The following is a 23,551-nucleotide window of genomic DNA, read 5'->3' on the forward strand; positions in this document are numbered from 1 at the left end:
CTCCCATCGTTCTTAATTTAGAAAAATAAATTTATTAAAATCGCACGGATAGGGAAACCCGAGCTCCCCAGCCCGCCCCAAGCGGAGGAGTGAGCGGATTCCCTTGGCAGTGAACCCGGCTGCGGCTGTCCCCCTCCCCGCTTCCTCCTCCCCCTTCCCTGCCCCCCTCCCTCCTCCCCGGCGGGGCACTGCTACTACGGCGATCGCCACCTCACGCAGAAGGAATGCTCGAAGTATGCACACGTTCCCAAAAGTAGACCTCCTTCACCGCCGGAGGAGCATACATCACCCCGTGGCAGCCGTCCACCTTCTCAGGCGTTTCGTAACCGAGTAAACTGAGAGCTGGGAACAGCCCTCTATTAAGTAGCCCGCGGCGCGGAGCCTCTTCCCACTCGACGAAGGCGAGCCGCCCCAGACGCGTCCGCGCGCCGGCAGCTGCGGTCCCGGGCCGTCTCCGCCTGCCCTGAGGCTCCCGCCTCTCCGCCCGGGATCCTCCTTCTCTTACAAGTCCGCCCCGGTGGCCCTGCCGCTGCCCACCTCCGGGCAGCCGCCAGGTGCGCCCGGAGCGCAGCGCCGATTGCCGGGGCGCGCGGGGGCCACACCGAGGGCCGGCTTCTACGACGCCGGGAAGCCGCTATCGCAGCCGCTACCTCGGTCACCACCGCCTCAGGTCGGTCCGGCTTCCGGCCCCGTCACCTCGTCCCTTCCAAAGAAAACTAGGGAAACTTGCTTCTAGCCTCTTCCTTGCTCGGTTCTAAGCCACTAAGGAGCCCGAGCGGGGACCGTTTGGACTTGTGCCTGAGATCTGCCGGGTATTCTGAGCTTTTTGTGATTCGTCTGTGTCATTGAGGGGGAAAGAATTGTAGGTTTTCTGAAGAGCTGATGCAGGGAGGCTGTGCGCGCGTAAGGCACCCCGTTCGATGTGCCAGAATGTGGAGGGATTTCGTCTATAGATGCTTCGTTGAAATTGACGCAGGGCGCGCCGGCTCCTGGGGCCGCCAGTCCCTCAGGGCCTCGCGGCTGCCGCGGTGCCGCACGCGCGCAGGGAAGGTGTTTTAGCGATGCACGGCGCGGAATTCTTTGGAGGGCCGGCGGAGGGCTCTGCCCCTCGTCGAGGCTGCGTTGGTGTGTGTGGCGTCCGGAGACAGACTCCCGGGCGAGTGATCTGGCTCCTTTCTCAGCTTTTCAAAGCATCCCACATGGTGGGTCAGCTCAGCTCTCGGGGACTCAGCTTTGGCCGACTTTATCCAGCTGCTGGAGACAGCTCCCTCCCCCGACCTCTCCCCCTCAGTGCATAAGTGGACGCCCTACTCAGGGTCGTGGAACCTCTGGGGGAGTTTCCATCCCATATCCAAAGAGGGTAGGGATCAGAGAGTTATTTACGGAGCGGGGACTGTAGCCAGGCAGCAGAAGAGGTACAGCAAAGGAGGCACCCGTAGGGTCCTTACGGGGCTTTCTGGGACCCCTTTCCCCCCAAATCACCCCGGATTATGTGGCCTTCTGAAGTGTGCTGGAACGCTGGGGAGGGACGGGGCAAGAAAGGAAATGAGCGCTAAACTCGGTCCTTGGGTAACGAATGTCAAGGTTGCTGTGGGTGACGCGCAGGGGATCTGGAGGCACCCCGCGGGGTAGGGGTGAGGGTGTCATTTCCTTTTTTGACAAGGGAGTTAAAGGAATTGGCCTTTTCCAGCGGAGAGGGGGGAGGGGACGAGTTGGCAAGAGGAGATGAATCCCGTAAGTCTCCTACCCCTTTCCCCACCCCCGCAATTGACTCGTATTCATACATGAGGGTGAAGTGAGGGAATCCTCGCTGCCACGTAGGGGCGGCCGCTTTCAGATTTTATGTCTGAGAGTGCTCAATGAAGTGCTGCTAAACATTCATATAAATATTTTGGCTAAAAGGAGATAAAACTTTTTTTTTTTTTTTTTAACATATGGGTGGAATGCCTGGCTGGCTGGCCGAACTGATTCTATGTTCAGATAACCCCGAGGCATGATTCCTTGTGCCGCTGAGTCAGGTAGCCGATAGGTGGCGCTCTAGACCCAGGCAATAGCCCTTCCACTACTCAGGTTTTTGTAGCTAGCGAAGAGGTTTAAAAAAAAAAAAAAAGCAGCACACGGTTTTTCGCTGGGTCGACTGTTAGCCTTTAACTTTTCTCGAGCATGACTGCCAACAGAGTTGGAAATTATTATAGCAAAGTTAAGGCCAGATGATGGGACAATGGGCCAGTCTCACCTCTTGCTTTTCATTGATTTAGAAAAGGGTTAGAAATGTCAAAGAGTTGTTAATTAGGAAGAAAGAAATTGCTAGAGTTCTTGGATCCCCAGAGCAGCGACAAAAGTTTAATCTTGGCTTCATAAAAATGAGCTCCGGGCAATTTGGCACACCCGTTCATCAGACATTTAAAATGCAATTTACACTCAGGTCCAGGAAAGCTGCCCTAATACATTGTGCCAATAATTTGGAAAGACACGGTTGGAGGTTGTCAGTTTCTTTTCTCAAAGAGGGCTCGACCTGTGGCTCATTTTTGAATTCCCAAGCATGACTTCTTTTTTCACGAGGCCTGGTGTGTTGTCTTACAATCATTTATGTACCTCAGAATCAATTCTCTTTTTATGTTTTGCTTCTGGAAGCCCCCCCCCCCCCACTTTTAAGTTCGTTGCTAGTAGCTTTTGTCTCTGAATTGGACCTTAGAATATTTTGGAAGATTTCCTTCTACTGACATAGGTTAGGCACCTACTGTGTGCTGGGAACCACAAAAGACGAATAAGACTATTTGTCTTTAAAGAATTAATAACCTAGTTACAGAATCAGGAAAAATCAGTGTAGAATGTATTCTCCTCCTGAGCATATAAGCCTGTAATCTTCTGGAATAAATGAACAGTTAAATGAGAAGATTAATTATTACTGAGAATTTTATTAAAAAACGTCCTGGGAGGGGCTTCCCTGGTGGCGCAGTGGTTGAGAGTCCGCCTGCCGATGCAGGGGACACGGGTTCGTGCTCCGGTCCGGGAAGATCCCACGTGCCGCGGAGCGGCTGGGCCCGTGAGTCATGGCCGCTGAGCCTGCGCGTCCGGAGCCTGTGCTCCGCAGCGGGAGGGGCCACAACAGTGAGAGGCCCGCGTACTGCAAAAAAAAAAAAAAAAAAAAAAAAGTCCTGGGAAAACAGGAAGGAGTGCTTTGTCTCTTCTATTGCCTTTCCCTTTTTATGATGTATTTTAGAGTTGTTTTTTTCCCCTCATCTTGAGTAAAAGATTTATCAGCTGTGAAGATAACATAGCTAGCAGGGGGTCAGGTTTCTCTTGGTCTGCACATATTTCTGTATAATCCATGTCAGACCTTCAAGAGCTGCGTATTTGTAGGCAGAACAAAATGAAGAAAAAAAGAGAGTAAAAGAGGTTTATTATACTTTTCCAAATTACCCCAAGACCACTAAAGTACCGTTACCTAAAGAGTTCAGCAGCTAGGAAAAAACTGCTGGCCAAATAAAACCCCCAGCTGGAAGAGGCATTTGGTTGAGTCAGGGAAAAGATGACCTCTGAATTAGCCATCACCCAGGGGGATGGAGTTATGTGGGGCGTGGTAAGGCCTTCACCCCGGATGTTAAGCAGGGCCAGCCTCCAGGAAAACAGGACCCGCTTTAAACTTGAACTCTCTCTTAGTGCCCGTGATTAAACTGCTGCAGATGAACTTGACTTACACTGCTTCACAATAGGCCCATTATATGCTGGTCTGGGCCCTATGGTTATTAAGGCAGATCTGGTAGGGTTCTGGCCCGGGTCCAGGCTCCAGTTCTAACCTGGCTCCCGGCCTGCCCGGACCCGGTTCTGACGCCGTCACTGCTTCCTCCCGCAGATCCCTTCATGCGGCTTTGAGCCCCGAGGCCGAGCATGCGGACCAGGCTTCCCCCAGCGCTCGCCGCCCTGGGCGCGGCCCTGCTCCTGTCTTCCATTGAGGCAGAAGGTAAAAGGCTCTTCCCTCCTTCTCCCCCGTGACCATGCAGAAGTCTAGAAAGGAAAGAAGCAGATCTTTCTTGTCTCTGTTGCTTGCTGTGTTTCTCTCTGCGCTTCGTGTGTTCTCCCGGAGTTTCTCTCCTTCGGAGAAACGCCCCCTTCTCTGAGGTCTGTCCATTTCCCAGCTCTCAGGTCTCGCTCTTTCGTATTCTGCTTAAGCCGTCCCGTACAGTGCTGTGTGCTCTCCTTGCTCTGGTCTCTGCGGTGTGCTGTCCACACTGCCACCGACACGGCCGCCTTCCGAGAGGACCAGCCGTCCGGGAGGGGGCGACGGCTGCACTCAGCTCTGCGGGACGAACACCTCCGGGGGGGGTACCCAGGAGCCCCGGAGCGCGGGCGCGCTCGCTCGTGCGCGTGGCTGGTTAGCACCTGGCTCGGGACTGCGACCTCGGTGACAGCACGCAATAAAAGACTCCAACAGAGCCGGCTCTGCGCGTCTGTGTGTTTTGTGGGGAGTTCAGTCGGCTAGGCGGGCGGTGCAGGCAAATGAGGTAGCAGCCCAACCGCCCAGGGGACTGGCGGGCCAGCAGAGATCCGGGACGCGGGGTGTGTTCTCGCGGCCCGAGGTCGCCGCTGTCTCTGTTTGGTTCGCTGGGCTACGAGACCCGTGGCCCAAGCCCAGCCCCAGCCCCACGCGAACAGGTTGGGTCTGGGCCAAGGTTCTCAAGCTAGGAAGCTAGCGGGCGCCTGGCAAGCCGGGCACCACCTACCCCTCCCTCCTTCCCTCAGCTTCAGACCTGAGTGCGGAGTCGCTCAGAGGTTCGGAGATGGGTCTCAGAGCCTCAGGGTCTGCAAAACGGCTCAGTACGCTCCAGCCCTTGGAAAACGAAGGACTTCTGCTAGAGTTTTAACCTTGTTTTAGGCTTGCTGCGGTGTGCACTTGATGCCTTCCTTTCTCAGCATTCGCGGAACAAGCCCTTTCTGTATATTGACCCAAGAGGGGCTTCTGTGTCCTCTCAGTTATCGTTGGAGACCTGATAAACTAGATTTATTGTTCTGCAAGGTAAATGGGGTAATACCATAAAAGACATCTTAAGAAATGTATACTTTTTTTCCAATGCAGAAATGCCCCCGATGAAATTAAGGGAGGAGAGCAATACTTCTGTGTGGGTCAGTGTGGAAGGGGGGTAGGGCGGGGGGTGGGTTGTGTTTCTTAGAGGCTGTGGGGAAGGAGAGCTGTTTTATGACCACACTGAGATTTTCAAAAACTTTCTATTGTGTTTGATTCTCTAGTTTGAGACTGCAGGTACAAAAGACTAAGATTGGGCAAAGCAGAGAGTCTTCAGAATGTACGGCTTGTTCAGAAAAGTGAGGGAAACGTGCTGGCTCTTCTTATCTGATTAATACTTTATGAATGTAGAGGCTTTTCAGAGTGGCCTCTGTGAAGTAATATTCAGCTGAGGTTGCCTTTAATGTTCCTTTCTATGTCGTTGTTAGGAAGGAATTTCACTTGAGGAACTTCTGGAAGCCTTACTAAAGATATTTTTAGATAATTCACTAAAGTGGCATATTTATTGCTCATTAAGAAAATAGTTATTTGAAAATCAGAAAGGGTTGAGAAGTCTTAGGACAAGAATTGGGTTGGAAATGATGTAAATGGAAAAAAATCAGTTCTGAATTGGATAATGGCTGGTTAGCAAAGTGCAGTTGAAAAGAACATTTTACTGTCTACATCACTGATTGTTTCCGTATTTCTCATAATTTATCTTTTAGATTTGTATTTATTTCCACATTATACAGCTCTTTCTTTTGCTTTCTTAAGCTGTTTCTCTTCTTGTCTCTCACCCACTTAGTCCAGCATTTAATAATGATCCTTTTGTAAGATCTGTTATTTGGAGGGGGCCTTATTCTAGTTTGGCACTGTCAAATAGAAACAGACTGTGAGCCACAGATGCAAGCCACATATGTAACTTAAAATCTTCTGGTTATGACATTAAAAAAGGAAAAAGAATAAGGAGAAATTAATCTTTATAACATATTTCACTTAACCTAATATATCCATAATATTACCATTTAAACATGTAATCAATATAAAAATTATTAGTAAGATATTTTGCATTCTTTGTAGCTAAGTCTGAAATTGGGTATGTATGTTATGCTTGCAGCACATTTCATCTGGACTGGCCACATTTCAAGCGCTTGATAGCCACGTGTGGTTTGTGGCTCCAGCACTGGACAGCAAAGCTCGGCTGTTAATTACTAAGTGGCCCCAGGAGCCTGGGAAGGGCTAACAAAGTTTGTGGCCAAGGCCCTTCTGGGGACAATGGGCTGCAAACAGAATTTCTCTGAAGTATTTCTGATGGCACATTTCACAAATTCAACTGGCAGCCCTGCTTCTTGATATGTTATTTTGATCTTAGTTCAAAAGTAGCCATTGTGGAGGGTGGGAGGGAGACGCCAGAGGGAGGAGATATGGGGATGTATGTATATGTGTAGCTGATTCACTATGCTATACAGCAGAAACTAACACACCATTGTAAAGCAATGATACTCCAATAAAGATGTTTTAAAAAAAAAGGGTACATTAAAAAAAAAAAAGTAGCCATTGCTACTTTTCTTTCCCTTTTGTAAATCATGCTTGTACTCTTGTATTCATACTATTTTCCAGTCAGTTTCTACTTACTTTTTTTTATATGTTGAAAGCTCAATACCTTTAATTAAAAGGTTTTGGCGTTCACTTTTTGCATTGCTCCTTTTTTATAGGGGTACCACCTTTGTCATGTTGTTTTCTTCTACTTACTTATACAAGGAACTTTGTTTTTCATAATACAGTATTTGTTCCATAGAAATAAGAGTGAAAGTGATTTTTTTTTTGCTTTTAATATTTGTAATTTTTAGCTACAGCATAGACTTTATTAACCTTATAACCTGGCCAGTGCTCTGTAAGATCTACAATGTGTAACTTATTTTTGGTTCCTGTATCATACAGTATGTAAATTGCCATTTAGAAAATTTAACGCTTTGCATTTAAAGATTAATGGCCAGTGTTCCCTGAGAGTTAGACGCCTTTCTAGTTAATCTAGAATTTGAGATGGACATATGTTTTGTAAAAAAAATAGAGTTGTAATTTTAGTAAGTCTGATTTGTAGTTCATAATATATAATGAACGATTGGATATTTTTAGTTCATGAGTGAGTTGAAGTCTTAAGCTTTAATTATCTTACATCTAGGTTAAGAGGCTAATTAATGTATATTTCTATACTCCTGTGTCTAACTTATGTTCTAACAGAAATTTCAAACTCGATGGGAACTTATAGATCATCTATTCTAATCCTCTCATTTTCCAAATGAGAAAATGAGGACCAGAGAAGCTGAATAACTCAGTCAACTAACCTGATTGCCTAGGGACAAGGCATAGACAAGACCCAGGTCTTCTAGTCCTGGTTTCGTGCTAGTTTGCCCACACTGTGCTGCTTTCTTGCTTGAAAACGGGTCGACCCAGTCAGTTTCATGAAAGGATGCATTTTGTAATCTGTACAGAATAATTTATTACTTGTCTAAAATATTAACTTTTCAACTGCTTATTTTTGGTATCTTATAAACACAGACGAAATGAGTATCTGTATCATGGCAGAGATCATTAAATTTATACTAGCTTTGGAAGGAAAAGTTAAACTAATGCATACGGAATATAGTAAAACCACACTTTGTGTACTTCTCAAGGTTTCTGCCATTAAGGTAGTACCCTTCTCAGTGTTGCCATCACAAAGATTAGACTAAAGGTCTTACTAGTTCATCAAGATGATATTTTAGTAGTGTGTTCTCAGTTTTCCTTTACCTTTAATACATTTTATACACTTGCCAAATCTTACTAGACTAATCTCCTCCCACCTGTCCGTCCATCTATCCATCCATCCATCCATCCATCCATCCATCCATCCATCCATCCACCTCTGGGTAAACTTTTATGTCTTCCTCTTGGGTGCCACAATTAAAAACAATGTTTTGTGAAAAAATTATATATCAAGGTAGATACTTTGGTTTCAAAATTGCTTGAACAAGTTGTAAAGTTAATATACCAAATTCTATCTGTATCTGAATTGGAGATGTCTGAATAGCACATATTGATTGTTGACCAGGCATCAAATAAAGGTTTTTTTATAGAGAAATACTTATGTATATTTTAATAGGCAAATACATATCAATATTGGTTTCTAAAGTTAATCTTTCACTCAAATATTTCTTATTTTTTACATTTAAGCAAATATGGTAGGAAGCTGTATGCTCTGGAGTCAGACTATGGGATCAAAGTTTTCCTGCCTATTAGCTGTGTTAACCCTTGCGAATTTCACTGACTCACCTGTTAATCAGGGATAATTAGGCCACTCTTCTGGGTGATCATAAGAAAAGAAGGAGACAATATATAAAGTGACTAGCTCTCTGCCTGTCACAGAAGAGACACTCAGCAAGTGCTAGCTATAATTATTCCTAAAAAGTCCTAAATCCTGCCAATTTATCTAAGGAAGATACCAGCAGAATGCAGTTTTCATAGCATAGCTTTTTGATAACAAAAAGCATTATTCATAAATATGAACTTAAACTGCTAGTGTTATGAATACTTAAAATTTTAGTTTCTTCACTATCAGTATTCAGTTTTATGAATATATATGATTGCTATCTTATTTATTTATAATTTTACTTCTCTTTGTCTTCGTTCAGATTCTTCTTCTACACAACTATGAGTCTTTACAGTCATGATCCCTATGTAGGTAGTTCATCCTAGAAATATTCTGGCATCTGCATAGACGCTGCTTGTAACAATGCAAGGGCAGTTGTGAATTATTTTTATATAAAATAAAAGATTTTCAAAGTTAATGAAGATACATTTCACATTGATTCAAGTTGACAGGGGTCCACACTCACACCTGCTTTATTATCTTTTTTCATGAGACAAACAAGCAAAATATATAAACAGAATGGCAAGCCTAAAAGGTTTTACAAGAGATAAAAGTGGCAAGAAGAGAAGTGGAAAGGGCTCTCTGTTGTACACAAGCTGGTCGACCATTCTTTCCTACTTTTGATCCCCAAGTACCACATCTGAGTTTCTATAAACACCTTAAAGTCCTCTGAAATGTTAAAGACTTTTCCCAACAGTCAATTTTTCAGTTTTTCTGGAATCCTGGTCATTTGGAAATCAACAAGGTGGGCGGCTGCTGCCCCTCAGCAGCTTTAACCTAATGTCTGCTGCTTCAGGTCAATTTCCTTGCAAGGTTGGTGGTACTGTTTTTCCATGTACTGATTTTTTTTAAAAGCATGCTCAGGCCAGTTGCCTCTGCCTTTGCATTAAATTTGTCCTGAGCCATTGCTACTGGAACAATATTTTATAATGATATTCTTAATACCTATTGTCCTATTAACATCTGTTGCATGCTTGTTATACTAAGTGATGACTGCCAGTAAACCTCGCAAAACGGTTACAGACAGTAGAATGTTGAGTAATTAAACTATGCATGTAGATTAATAGTCTAATCTCACTGCCTGTGTATGGATAGTAAGAAAATAACATTCATTCCATTACTAGCGTATCCAATAAGAATAAAAAGCCATCTCCTACAGTTGGAAGCAGCAGTTCATTAAAGCAAACGTTTGCTTAATTTGTATAATTTCCATTAAAATGTGCTATTAATATTACATAAATACCTAACCCCAGTTCAATTCTATGACTCATGTCTCAAAGCTACTGCTATAGTTCAATTGACCTTTAGGAAAACCTAAAAGGAGACTGTAATCTCTCAAAAGAGAGACAAAAATTCTGACTCACCAGGAATACTTTCAATCCGAAACACTTTAAGAAGAGTATGGCGGAAAGTCATCTTATTGTGTGGACCTGCTTCAAGAGTAATACTTTTTAATGCATCGACCATGCACTGACAGTGAGTCAGTACAATGCTGCATGATGAGGCATGAACACTGCAGAGAGAATATCATTATAAAATATTTCTGGAATGTCTTTGTGTAACGACTATTGTACATGGAGGCTTTCATTCATTGTGGGAAACTAAAAACAAGTCAACATTTCATTGACACATGCATGATGCTGTACAGTTTTGTATGTAAACTATTGCTTTCTGTACTTTTCAATTATTCCTGTCATTGACTTCTCCAAGATTTATGCGCAGTCGTGTCTTCAGATGGCTGATCCTTCCTCACTATTTTCTTTAAGTTCTGTAAATAAATGTCCATAAATATACATTGATGTTGTCTTTTCATAATTAACCATTGTTTTGTAAAGGACCATACTGGCATTTTAATTTAAAATGCCACTTCTAGTATGGAGTATACCTGCTGCAAAGGAAAATAACAGTGTTGGTTTACACCTTGCAAACGTACAGCAAATTGGTGTAAACAGGCAGAATGTTTGTTAGTTTTATAAACATCTGTATATCACTCTTTATATACTTATAACTGATTGACACCCCTTATTACTATTTTTGAACATTGGTCTATATGAATACAAATATACATTTAAATGTATATTTCCTTGTGAGACATAACAGTGCTAAATTTCCCATGATTCCTCCTTTTTATTTCAATACATTTTTCATCTCTGCCACAGATTGAGAATTATCAAACAAAAATTAATAACAAGGCAATGATGCAGAGAATGAACCAAAATATCATTGATCCTTTTCCACATTATGGAAAAAATGTATTATGTCAGTGTTCTCACTTAACCTCTGTGGTTGTAAGCAGGTTGTGATTTGGCATGCTTATTCAAAATGCACTCAGCATGTATCGAAAGTTCCTTAATTGTTATGTGAATTGTTTGCATATGTGGTTATTATATGTGATTTCATTGTACCTGTATATGTACTTGTATCCAAATATGTTTCTATTATGCTTGATTTTGCTGGCCATTCTTGGATGACCGAGCAACTCAAGAATCCAAAGTGTTTTGTGCTGTCTTCTGTAATATGTATACTCTCTGATGTTTTGTCACATCTTGTCAGCTTTTAATTTTATTCTCGTCCAACAAGATATCTTTTATATTTGTTGGAAACAAATTTATGCAAAGACAATTTTAGTAAGCTTTGCTCAACACAATTCTTTATTAATTAAATTGACCGTTTTGTGACATTGGAAAATGTAACTGATATCAACTCTCTCTCTTGCAGTTGACCCACCTTCAGACTTGAATTTTAAAATTATAGATGAAAATACTGTTCATATGTCATGGGCAAGACCACCTGATCCAATTGTGGGTTTCAAAATAACAGTGGACTCCACAACGGGTAAGTTTTGACATGTTGGGATTTTAGGACAGAGACATCAAAGGTGATATAATCTGATCTTTTCCCCTCCTTCCATTTCATCATGAGGAAGCCAGGATTTAGAAAACCTGAGGGGTTCACCTAACGTCGCAAGATATTTGGTGGACTCAGATCTCCAGATTTCCAGCCCAGGACCCGTTATTATATTCTTGTAGTGTTAGCTTTATTAACTTGGTTTGCTGTGCTAAGCTGTTGTTACTAAAAGTAGACTGCCCCCCCCATCAGAATATTGCTGGTAATCTTTGCTTTTATAAAATAGAATGATCACTTCTTGACATTCTTCTTGAATCACTTAATCTGTCCAACACTTCAAGTGACAAGTGATGAAGTGAGTTATTACATCTTGCCCAGTGTCCTGCACACTTCAGTACCCAGGACACAGATTCTGGGATGGTGGTGAGCTGCCATGATGGAAGACAACGATTTACTAGATAGATTCTGTAGATCCTAAGGCTAAGAGTCTTTGAAAGAAGAAAACTTGTTTTGCTTGTTCTCAAAAGTTTTCTTTAGTATTCGTGATGTTGCCCAAGTGTGGAGAACCCATCTCTGTTGATTAACTTTTATTTCTAACGTGGAATGGGAAAATAACCAGTTTTACTAGCACTGGCCAAGTGGTAGGAAGAGGTCTGTATTGGCTGACAGAAGCGATAGATGATGTCAACATGACTTAGCACCAGAGCCGTGTTTACATACTTGTGGCCTTTAAAAAATACCACTGATTTTAAATCCTGGTTTATCAGGAAATTGGGAAGCTGTATTTTTCTCCCATATGATCTGAGAACTTAAAAAGCGATCAAGAATTTACTTTTTATTCCTTGAATATTTTCTTCCCAGATATATTTGCCGTTAACTATTTCATTTATTCCAAAGCAGAAAAACAGTTGAAAAAGAGTTCATCTGGTTTCCAGATGTTGGCAATGACTGACTCCTATACCTTAAAAACCTAGCAGAGCCCTGGTGTCTTGTTTTCCCATGGGGGCCCTGGTGGGTTCTGCAATGCTCCACATGTAAACCTGGAGCATTTCTCAGGGTTCTTTTACATTCGTTACCTTTTTCGATTATTTATGTTTTGATGAAAATTTAATATGTTTAAGAATTTTAAAAGTCACTTAGTCCCTAGGAACTACTGTGTTTCCTGATTGAATTGAGCATTATCATAATCTAGAAGGAAGTACATAATTGTCAGTATATAAGGAAACGCTCAGTACACTGTACCTTGAAATGTTTGATATCTAGTTAAGTCAATTCAGAGGACCATGGTTACCCGTTAGCGTATGCTCCCATCCGCCGCTGGAGTACGGAGGATGCACTTCTGTAGAAGAGGATGCTGTTTCCCAGTAGATGTTCCTTTTTGCCTATGGGGTTTGTTGTCTTTGAGTTGATTTTCAGCCCTTCTTTTTCTTTCAGTGCTCTCCTCCAATGCATCATTTAAAATTAAATTATTTTCTGCTTTATCTCTAATTTATAAAAAAATGTGTTGTCTACCATTAATATTCAAAAATAATGAGAGATTTTTGTTTGATATTCTGGTATATCTTTAATCTAGAGGAATACTTGAGTCCACAAACAAATATGGAATATGATTGTAACAAGTAAAGGCAATGCCAGTCCATTTATTGAATTTCTAGAATTCAAAATGTTTGTTTTGGAAGGCAGTAAAAAATAATGTTTGGGTATTCTAAAAAAAATGTGTATTTTGAATTTTCAGATTTTGAGTATATGTTATGTTATATGTGAAAAAAGTTTTGTTGCACTGATGTTTTTCTTTCTATATTTTCAGATGGGCCCACTAGGGAATTTACCCTTGCAGCTAGTACCACTGAAACTTTATTAACAGAGCTCATACCTGAAATAGAGTATGTGGTGACAATCACTTCATATGATGAAGTAGAAGAAAGTGTACCAGTTATAGGCCAATTAACAAGTAAGCACACATCTAAAGTACTTTTATACCTTATGTTTTGCAGAAGATTTCTCCAGCTTTCAAATTTAAGTTGTTGTTATGCAGAGTTAATTTATATCCATATTAACTATTCTTTCAATGATCCTAGATGTTAGTAGCTGTGAATAATTCATTCCTGATTTATAATCCTGGTCTCTGGAAACAGCGGGAATATTATGAATGAAAACTGTTAAAAACATTAGGCTTTGCCCGACAACAATGTTAATATCCATTTTGAAATGTATCTAAAATCTCCCTAAAAATAATGATATTTGCAAGGGAATGCTTATTTGGCTGTATTCTCTGACCAGCTGGGAATGGACCATACATTTGAAAGACACATACTTATTTTCTTCTTAGGAAGTAGTTGTATGGGTCCATTTCTTTTTGTAATAATCAAGTTTTGATTCAGTTCAAACAGGTGGCCCGATAAAGCCAGGGGAGAAGAAACCTGGAAAAACAGAGATACAAAGTAAGCATTTCCCTTAATATTTGTGCTTGGCTTTGCAGAACTTATAAATGTAATCTAAAGGAGATGTTCCAACTAGGTCCATAGTTTCATCTCACTCCTATATTAATTTCTGTAAGCTTTATCTACAGGAAGTACAGGCAACGTAATAGTAATGTATGACTAAGTGGTTGTAACGCCTACGTTCTGACTTTCTAACCATTCATTCTATGTACTAAATATTCTTTTGACTGGGGCTGTTTTAAATGTGTGTGTGTCCAAATTCCCCTGCAGGATTTTGGCAGTAGGTGAAAAACAAAGCTCATCACTGGACTTAACTCCTTTCTCAAAGACAAACTATAGAAATAGGTGGTAGCTCAGGGATGCATGAGAGCTATAGGGCTGGACCACAAGGGAGATGCCCTCACAGTGTTTTCAGCAATTCCATTGCCATGAAAATGTATTTCTACGTCTCTGTATATGTTTTGCTTATTTCTAGGGTGTTTACATGGGCTTAGTTGGTGCAGTTGTAACCGTTTCCGGAGTCTCTGTAAGACGTCCCTGATAAGTTGATGCATTTGTAATCAAATGAAAGCAATTTTAGTGTCTGGTTTTGTGGCTTCTAGCCCCTATTGGTCTTACACTGCTCTGTGTGACTTGCTGGGATGGATCCCTGAAGGGTTTCTTGGACTTCTAATTTTGCCACCTTGTAAATTGGATTTATGACTCAGGATAACAATAAAAAGATTGTGAACATGAAGTTCCCTCTATCCTGAATTTTTCCCGCCAGGTCACTGTTTATAATTCTTTTTGATGTCTAATCATCTGAAGCGAAGTTTATAGTATGCAGTTACAATGCAAGTATTTTCCCTGAATCATCAATATTTATTCTAAATCAAAGCATTATTCTAAATACTGACTTTCAGTAGGCTTAAATTGGCCCATTAAATAGTAGGCAAAAATTATTTAGGCATGCAACTTGTATTGGCTTGCAAATTTCCCAGGACCTTTCCTCCTCTTCCTAGCCAAGTACTTCTCTTATTATCTACCAACTGACTGCAGGGACAAAAATATCTTCAGAAAATTCACTCAGCTTTGCCTTATGAATACAGATTTTCATGAAAACCAACGTGTTCCCCCCTCCCCACCTGACCACAGAGAGAGGGAAAAATATGTTTGGTTATAAAGGCCAATTGTTGCATTGTTAGTGATTTAAGGGTACTACATATATTTTTACTTTTGAATGAAAATGTTTTCCCCCGTTTTGTTTAGTACAAGAAGGTTTTAGTTGTCAATTTAAAATACATTGATAATTAGGACAAGGTATTATGGCGATTTTGCATCACATTTATGCTTGTTGGTACTTCTGTTAAGACTCCATTAACCCTCTAGACTAGCGAGCTGCAAACGTTAGACAATTATATCGTAAAATGCAGGAGAATTGTTAAAAAAGATGTGCTCTTTTCTTCACCCCTACCGCATTTGCTTAAATGGTACAGCAATTGTTTTGTCTTTATTGATCTCAGAATACCAAGAATGAAAACACTTTGCTTACATTTCTTTTGTATGTCTCCTAGATATTTTATATAGTTTTTACTTGGAGAAAAGAGTGAGGATATAGTTATAAAAATAGACAAATCAATAGCAACGATACTTGGGTCACAGGCTCTTGGAGAATGGGTCATATATGTATCTAGTCTTGCACAGTGTCTTATACAACAGTTTAAAGACGTATAGTTGCAGAAATGCATACTGAAAATGCTTCTATGTGTGCCAATAAAGTCTTACATTCTTTTGTGCATGTCAGTTGTGGGTAAAGAACAATGTGAAAAGTTCGAATGAACAAAATGCTGTTTCCCAGTAGATGTTCCTTTTAGCCTATGGGGTTTGTTGTCTTTGAGTTGACAGCCTTTTTGCCACGTTAGTTTGTATTCCTTAGTGCTAGATGGATTTATTAGTGTGTCATTTAAAAAATATATCACATGCATTTCAGAATGCTCTGTCAGTGCCTGGACTGATCTAGTGTTCCTTGTGGATGGCTCATGGAGTGTGGGAAGAAATAATTTCAAGTACATTTTAGACTTCATTGCTGCTCTTGTGTCTGCTTTTGACGTTGGGGAAGAGAAGACAAGGGTTGGAGTTGTTCAGTACAGCTCTGACACCAGGACGGAATTTAACTTAAATCAGTACTACCAACGGGATGAGCTACTTACCGCAATAAAAAAAATCCCATACAAAGGTGGCAACACAATGACAGGTATGTTTTTACAAATTGTGGTATTGTTTAAGATAAATGAAGTATCTATTTGGGAAAGAAATGACGCATTGCCCAAATTATCATATGTTAAATAATTTTGAAATTAATCCCATAGCTTTGGATTTTGGTAAAATTGTGTCACGTGGAACTGAACATATTTCTTTTTCATTTCAGGGGAAGCCATTGATTACTTAATTAAAAATACTTTCACGGAATCTGCTGGATCAAGAGTTGGCTTTCCCAAAGTGGCAATTATTATTACCGATGGCAAATCCCAGGACGAAGTGGAAATTCCAGCAAGAGAGCTTCGCAGTATTGGGGTTGAAGTGTTCTCTTTGGGTAGGTCAAGTTTGGTTCAGTATTTTCATTTTAGAACTACTTTAATACTTAATGGCCAGGAAGATGAAGGGTTGATTCCTCAAGGAAGGATTCTTTCTCAAGGAAGGAAAGCAGTTTTTACTGCATTTGATAGTGTAGTGTTAATCCAAATCATTTTCGAGTAAAAGTTCTGCTTATCTATTTCTCTCACGTAACTCCTTTAGCATATGCATTAAGTAAGGCGGTATTCACATTCTTTGTCAACACTCTGCTTTTCAAAGAATGCTGGGCCAATGATTCTAATAAAGATCCTCCTCCTATTATCATTAAGTGTTTTTTATGTTTCCTCTCTTATGTAACACTTGAAGAATTCAGAGGGTTCCAGCTCATTCAGGACTCTGGAAGTACAAAGTATTATCTTTACAGATGGCAGGGACAAACGATGGCACAGTTGGCATGAGAGCCCACTCTGTTTTACCAACCAGCCTTTTGCCTCTTTGGCCATGTTACGTGAAATGGGAAAATGCTTTTGTCATTTCAACAGTTGCACATTCATTAGGACGCAAAACAATTCCAGTTTATGACTGAATAGGACTTGAAAATGTCTTTACTTCCCACACTTCCCTTCCCACATCCTTGTCCTTTTTTTTTTTTAAGGCATTAAAGCCGCAGATGCAAAAGAACTCAAACAAATCGCCTCCACACCTTCCCTAAATCACGTTTTCAACGTGGCCAACTTCGACGCGATTGTGGACATCCAGAACGAGATCATCTCCCAGGTGTGCTCAGGTGTGGACGACCAGCTCGGGGAATTGGTCAGTGGAGAAGAAGGTGAGTGAATTGTTGGGCGTTCCCATGTGTCCCCCTCTTCCATTGCTTGAGAGCAGTTACGGCTTCACAGGCAGAGGGACATTTAGTTTAGCATTCTGGTTCTATGAAATGGCGGAGGAAAAGAGTTTCCGTCACCATACTCTGCAGAGTGTTTTCAGGGCTCTTAAGAATATTTCAAAGATCAGTCAGTTTGATCCTCCCACATTTGGAAAATGCTTCCATTTTATCAGTCATTGCTTTTAAGTACATGGGAGAGAGAAAAGACATTTCATACGCATCCTTTGGAGTATTAAAAAGTCACAGTTTCCATAATTGTTCGCCTCTTAGCCTAAGAATTCGCAACTGATTAAAGATAAGTTCTAAAGAGCTACATCTTCAATCATATAAACTCCTTAATCTACAAACCCCAAGTATTTTGGCAATGTTATTATTATTTCATGGACTGAATCTCTTTCTTTGTTTTACTGCCTAATGTCTGATTGTTTGCTCTGCTTTATTACAAAATCCACCCCCGCCCATCTTTCCCCGGGTCAACCTCTCTTTACTCAGTCTTTTAAAACATTCACGTGTTTCACATTGACTAGGGTGTGTGTGCGAGGTTAGGCCAAAGTTTGGTTCTGCCCCCGTTTGAACTCTCCCTGGAAGGGGTGTGGGCTGCGTTGCAGTCCGCTTTGGGGCCTCTTCTCTCTGTTGCTGGCGATCGCCTGAGACTTCCGCTCCCCAGCACTGTCTCCGCATCAATCCAGAGCTTTGCCTAAACTTCCAGTTGGCACATCCATTGCTTTCCTCCCACTGCTTCTCACTTCCTTATGCGTCATTTTTATGGACTACATCCGATTGCCTTTTTGAGAGGACAGTGGGTAACCTTGTACATATTTTATCATCCACTGTTGCGGCCTGACTTATAAAAACTTAGAACTATATCTTCTGGGAAACTGATTCCACTGGCAAGTCTAAAACTTGGAAGATTTGGTCTGAAATAGCTTAAAATACTTTGTTATCTGCTAAGTGTTGGATTGGCTGAAAAGTTCGTTCGGAACATCTTAACGGAAAATCCCGAACGAACTTTTTGGCCAGCCCAATACACGACTCTGTTCTACACTGAGTAAGGATAGAACATTTTTAGATGACCAGTATTTGCTTGTCAATATGCATGTTGTAAACCATTGTTTCACCCCTGTTTGGTGGCATTATGAACATAGCTGAACTTTTTTTCTTATCTTGAATAAGTGGAAATACAATTGCTTAAGATGATAAGAGCCTGTCATTTAAGAACTGCTGAATTCTTTATCTTTCTTGGCATATTATAAAGTATCTTAAATGTTACATTATTATGCTTATATTACTATTAAGAGAGAAAAACTTTCTAAAGCATTGAATAAGTCATTGATTTAACAAATACTCATCAAGTGCTTCCTTTGGTACCTGAATAAAGGCAATGAGTGTAATACCAAAACCAGAATGGAAAATCTTGGTCCCAGAGAATGAATTAGGCATCAGATGTCCTATTATTAATTTCTCCAAGGACTTCTTTTTCCCTAAACTTCTCATCTCTCTGATTAAAATTCAGGCACTGAGTCTCTTTCGGTTTGATGGGTACAGGTGGAAGTGGGGGACTGGGATTGGGGAACTTTTCCTGATGCATTCATGATTAATTCGAATAAGGAAAATTGAGGTGCAAACATGAAGACCTCGTTAACAGGGTTGCATCTCACTGTTTTAAATCACTCTTCTGCTCATTATTTTGTAGTTGTTGAACCTCCTTCAAATTTGATTGCCACGGAAGTCTCATCAAAATACGTTAAGCTAAGTTGGAATCCATCTCCTAGCCCAGTGACTGGCTATAAAGTTCTCCTTACACCCATGACCGCAGGAAGCCGACAGCATGCTCTGAGTGTGGGTCCTCAGACGACCACACTCAATGTTCGTGACCTCTCAGCAGACACAGAATACCAGATCAGCGTTTCTGCCATGAAGGGACTGACATCCAGTGAACCGGTTTCAATAATGGAGAAGACTCAGCCAATGAAAATTCAAGTGGGTGAGTTAATGGGTGTATCACTGAGTCTGGAATACCTGAAGGTCCATTTAATAGTATGCTGGTTCAGGTTTACTTTTAAACAAAATGTTTGCAATAGTTTTCTTTTAAAGAAGGCTGCTTACTAAGAAAAGCAGATACCATAGGCCTTCCATATCTGAGGTTCCGTATCCACAGATTCAACCACTGTGTGGTCTGACGTTGGTTGAATCTGCAGATGCGGAATCCGCGGATCTGGAGGGCTTACTTCCCTATGCCATTTTATAGAATGGACCTGAGCATCCCTGGAGTTTGGTGTAGGGAAGGAGGTCCTGGAACCAATCCCCCAAGGATACAGAGGGACAGCTGTATCTATATTTTATTGATTAATTTGGATTTGTTGAACTTTAATGGGCTTTCTTTCTTTTTACAGAATGCTCACGTGGTGTGGATATAAAAGCCGATATTGTGTTTTTGGTTGATGGCTCCTATAGCATTGGGATTGCAAACTTTGTTAAAGTTAGAGCCTTTTTGGAAGTTCTCGTCAAAAGTTTTGAGATTTCACCAAATAGGGTACAGATAAGTCTTGTCCAGTACAGCCGGGATCCTCATACTGAGTTCACATTGAAAAAATTCACCAAAGTTGAAGATATAATCGAAGCAATAAACACCTTCCCCTACAGAGGAGGATCCACCAACACTGGGAAAGCAATGACTTACGTTAGAGAGAAAATATTTGTGCCGAGCAAGGGTTCAAGAAGCGACGTCCCAAAGGTCATGATTCTTATCACGGATGGAAAATCTTCCGATGCTTTCAGAGACCCAGCTATAAAGCTAAGGAATTCAGATGTTGAAATCTTTGCAGTTGGTGTGAAGGATGCTGTTCGCTCAGAATTAGAAGCCATTGCCTCTCCTCCTGCTGAGACCCATGTGTTCACAGTGGAAGATTTTGATGCTTTTCAGAGGATATCTTTTGAACTCACACAGTCTATCTGTCTTAGAATTGAGCAAGAATTGGCAGCTATAAAGAAAAAAGGTCAGTAGGCTTTGTAAAGTAAAAGTTATCTCTTCATGAACACAGCATTTGTGCTTCTAAAATTGTGGATAATAGGCTTTGTCAATTATTTTTATCTATAGGAAAAAGTAACCTTCCTATGTTATTGAAAACTACTGAACTTAACTCATTTAGCTCTGAGATATGACTTTCTCCTGGGTGTGGGTCAGGTATTTATCAGTGAAAAAGCTGTTTATCCTAAGAGTCATGAGCTGTTTTTGATCTTAGATCCTCAGTCAGGGCGGGGAACCAGCTTTATTAAACCCATTTATTGCATCCAGTTCAATAACCACGAATTGAGTGTCTACCATGTGTTAGATGCTGAGCTAGTTGCTTTGAATCAAAGGTGACTGGAACATAGTCCTGGATCTTTGAATCCTCCTTATGCATTCTCTTTCCTGGACCACTCTTTGGGCATCCTTCCTCACATCTGGAATTCCCTATCCTTTTTTCTTCATTTGTCCAAATTCTGTTTTTCAACATTCGATTAAAAGTCCCATCTCTTTCATCAAGCTTCTTAATTGTTCTAGGGCTATAACACTTATCACTTATAGTCATTTGGCATTCAAATATACTACTTTCTTTTGTTAATAACTTTACACTCTCTTGTCTCTCCAATTTGATTGTATGTCCCCTAAGGACAGTGAGTGTGCCTTCAACATTGTGCCTTCCTATGATTTAGTTTAATAAATATTCTTTTGTTAGGAAAAAATTTTAAATTATTACTTTGAAATATCTGTCTACCACCAAAGGTTAATATCTGATTGCCTGGGATGAATGGGAACATTTTGATGGTTCATTTTAGGTCTGTTACTGTTTTAAGTATTCCAATTGTGGGCAGGACCATTCCATTAGTGCTTTGTCTTAGGAAGCTCAAAACTCTAATTCAGTCTTAACTGGTTATTTAAACACATAACTTAGTATTATGAATGGTCAAGACAAATGATCAGGACCTCTTTGTGGGGCTGTGAGTGAGATGCTTTCTCTCAGTGGTCTTGTGTGCAACGTTACTCAGTGCATTGGTCTCAATGACCACTCTCCCACATGAGTGTAAGCAATTTGCAAAAGTGTGTAGTCATTAGGTCCATTTTTGCTTTATAGATTTAAAACTTTTAACTATGTCCTTTTTTTTTTTTCCTTAACAGCTTATGTGCCTCCAAAGGACCTTAGTTTTTCTGAGGTGACTTCCTACAGTTTGAAAACCAGTTGGTCTCCTTCTGGAGAAAATGTTTTTTCATACCACATCACCTACAAGGAGGCTACTGGGGATGGTGAGGTGACAGTGGTGGAACCAGCCTCGAGCACCAGTGTCGTTCTCAGCAACTTGAAGCCAGAGACCCTGTACCTGGTCAACGTGACCGCGGAATACGAGGATGGCTTCAGTACACCCTTAGCTGGAGAGGAGACCACCGCAGAAGGTGTGAGAGGGTTCTCCACTGTTTTCCCCAAACTAACAGTTTATTGTAGAACAAAGTTACCATTTGAAATAACCATCTGCTCTATAGTCCAACACTGTGAATGCCCTCGTAAGATTCAGTACCTTTAAAACACAGCTACTCATAAATCTTTATTTATTATTTATTTATTATTTATTTTTCGCTGTGTTGGGTCTTCGTTTCTGTGCGAGGGCTTTCTCTAGTTGCGGCGAGCAGGGGCCACTCTTCATCGCGGTGCGCGGGCCTCTCACTGTCGCGGCCTCTCGTTGCGGAGCACAGGCTCCAGACGCGCAGTCTCAGTAGTTGTGGCTCACGGGCCTAGTTGCTCCGTGGCATGTGGGATCTTCCCGGACCAGGGCTTGAACCTCTGTGTCCCCTGCATTGGCAGACAGATTCTCAACCACTGCGCCGCCAGGGAAGCCCTCATAAATCTTTTTAAAAAGAGAAAAACTCTTAAGTAAAAGACCCTAGATTTATTGTGATGAATTTGAGGTTGAGACATAGAGGAACTGTTAATAATTATGGAACTAACTCTGGAAATACTGCTTATCTAGCATTTTCTGTCCCATGTACCAACAGTGTCGTGTTCAGATACTTCTGAAACTACCAGACTTCTGATGGCGAATATATATTACCAAATTTTTTTTCTTTTTTAAAATTGTGGTAAAATATACATGTATATACGTAAAACATAAACTTGACCGTTTTAACCATTTCAAGTGTACATTTCAGTGACAATTAATACATTCAATGGTTGTGCTAACATCACCACATTCATCTCCAGAACTTTTTCATCTTGCAAAACTGAAACTCTCTACCTGTTAAACAATAACTCTCCATTCCTGCTACCCTCTGTCCCCCCGACCATGGCAACAAACATTCTGCTTTCCGTTTCTATGAATTTGATGACTCTAGGTTTCCATGTGAGTGGAATCATACAGTATTTGTCCTTTGGTGACTGATTTATTTCACTTAGCCTAGGGTCCTCAGGCTTCGTCAGTGTTTGTAGCATGCGTCAGAATGTTCTTTCTTCTATGGCTGAATGATATTCCGTTGTATGTATATACCAACATCGGTGGACACTTGGGTTGTTTCCACCCTTTAGTTATTGTGGATAATGCTGCTAAGAACATGGGTGTACAAAGTTTACCAGATATTTTAAGCAATATTTGTTTAGATGTGTCCACCTTACTGGATAGATTTGAATACTTTCTGATACATTTGTCAACATTTGACATTTAAAGGATTCTAATGAACCTGGTTAGCAGGCCAGCACCAGACAATTACTCTTGATATATACAGTGAATATTACAAGAGATATCAGTCATTCTCCTCCATTTTTATTCGGTACAGAAGAGACTGAAACAGCAGCGTGAGGAATTTTAGTTACAAAGAAGTACTGGCTGACAGGGAGGGCATATGTTGGTCTACTTGCTGATAAAAGCTAGAGAATCTTTTCTCCGAAAAAATTTTCAAACAAGATTGATTTTTCTTTGTGCATGATTTAGGTATATTTCTGCCCGAAGGCTAGTAGATAAACTAAATGGCCTAAGATGTCTTCTTGTCTTATGATTTTTGTGATAGTATAACCTAGCAGTCCACACTTAGGTATTTATGACTTTCTGATGATTTCTCTGTAATGCCCACACTGCGGCTTCATGAGCCTGGCCCTCTTTCTTCAGCACTTTGGGATGGGGATGGAACTATGCCTCAAGAAGAAATTGAAGTCTAAAGGGGTTTTGAATAGAGCCAACTGTATTCGTTTACACTCTAGTTTTTGGTCATTGGGCTACTACAATAGAATTTGGTAATACCTTTCCAATTCTGCTGCCTGTACTGAAATCTGAGATTTAGATTTTCTTTTGTCAATGAGGAAGTGTCTGATTCAATACCTTTATTAGACTAGCACTTATTGAGCTTCTGCCATGTGTCAGGTACTGATAATTGATGTGATAATTGTTTC

The 23,551-nt window shown here is 41.0% G+C and overlaps 1 protein-coding gene across 6 annotated transcripts in view; it reads left to right on the forward strand.

Annotated features, from left to right (window-relative positions):
- The first annotated feature begins 368 nt into the window (after window positions 1-368).
- COL12A1 (collagen type XII alpha 1 chain) overlaps window positions 369-23,551 on the forward strand; it is a 114,533-nt gene continuing 91,350 nt past the window's right edge. For 3 of the 6 annotated variants that reach the window (XM_067702755.1, XM_067702758.1, XM_067702759.1), the window contains exons 1-11: window positions 369-670; window positions 3,857-3,964; window positions 11,130-11,246; window positions 13,066-13,209; window positions 13,640-13,699; window positions 15,669-15,932; window positions 16,107-16,271; window positions 16,908-17,081; window positions 18,832-19,122; window positions 19,532-20,134; window positions 21,298-21,570. In XM_067702755.1, coding sequence (XP_067558856.1) covers window positions 3,892-3,964; window positions 11,130-11,246; window positions 13,066-13,209; window positions 13,640-13,699; window positions 15,669-15,932; window positions 16,107-16,271; window positions 16,908-17,081; window positions 18,832-19,122; window positions 19,532-20,134; window positions 21,298-21,570 — 2,164 coding nt within the window. In that variant the 5' untranslated portion in view covers window positions 369-670; window positions 3,857-3,891. Of the gene's footprint in view, window positions 671-3,680; window positions 3,965-11,129; window positions 11,247-13,065; window positions 13,210-13,639; window positions 13,700-15,668; window positions 15,933-16,106; window positions 16,272-16,907; window positions 17,082-18,831; window positions 19,123-19,531; window positions 20,135-21,297; window positions 21,571-23,551 lie in introns of those variants that run through there. The other 3 variants (XM_067702756.1, XM_067702760.1, XM_067702761.1) reach the window with 3 other exon arrangements.

The sequence above is a fragment of the Pseudorca crassidens genome, chromosome 13 (genome assembly GCF_039906515.1).
Source record: "Pseudorca crassidens isolate mPseCra1 chromosome 13, mPseCra1.hap1, whole genome shotgun sequence".
NCBI classification, from domain to species: domain Eukaryota; kingdom Metazoa; phylum Chordata; class Mammalia; order Artiodactyla; family Delphinidae; genus Pseudorca; species Pseudorca crassidens.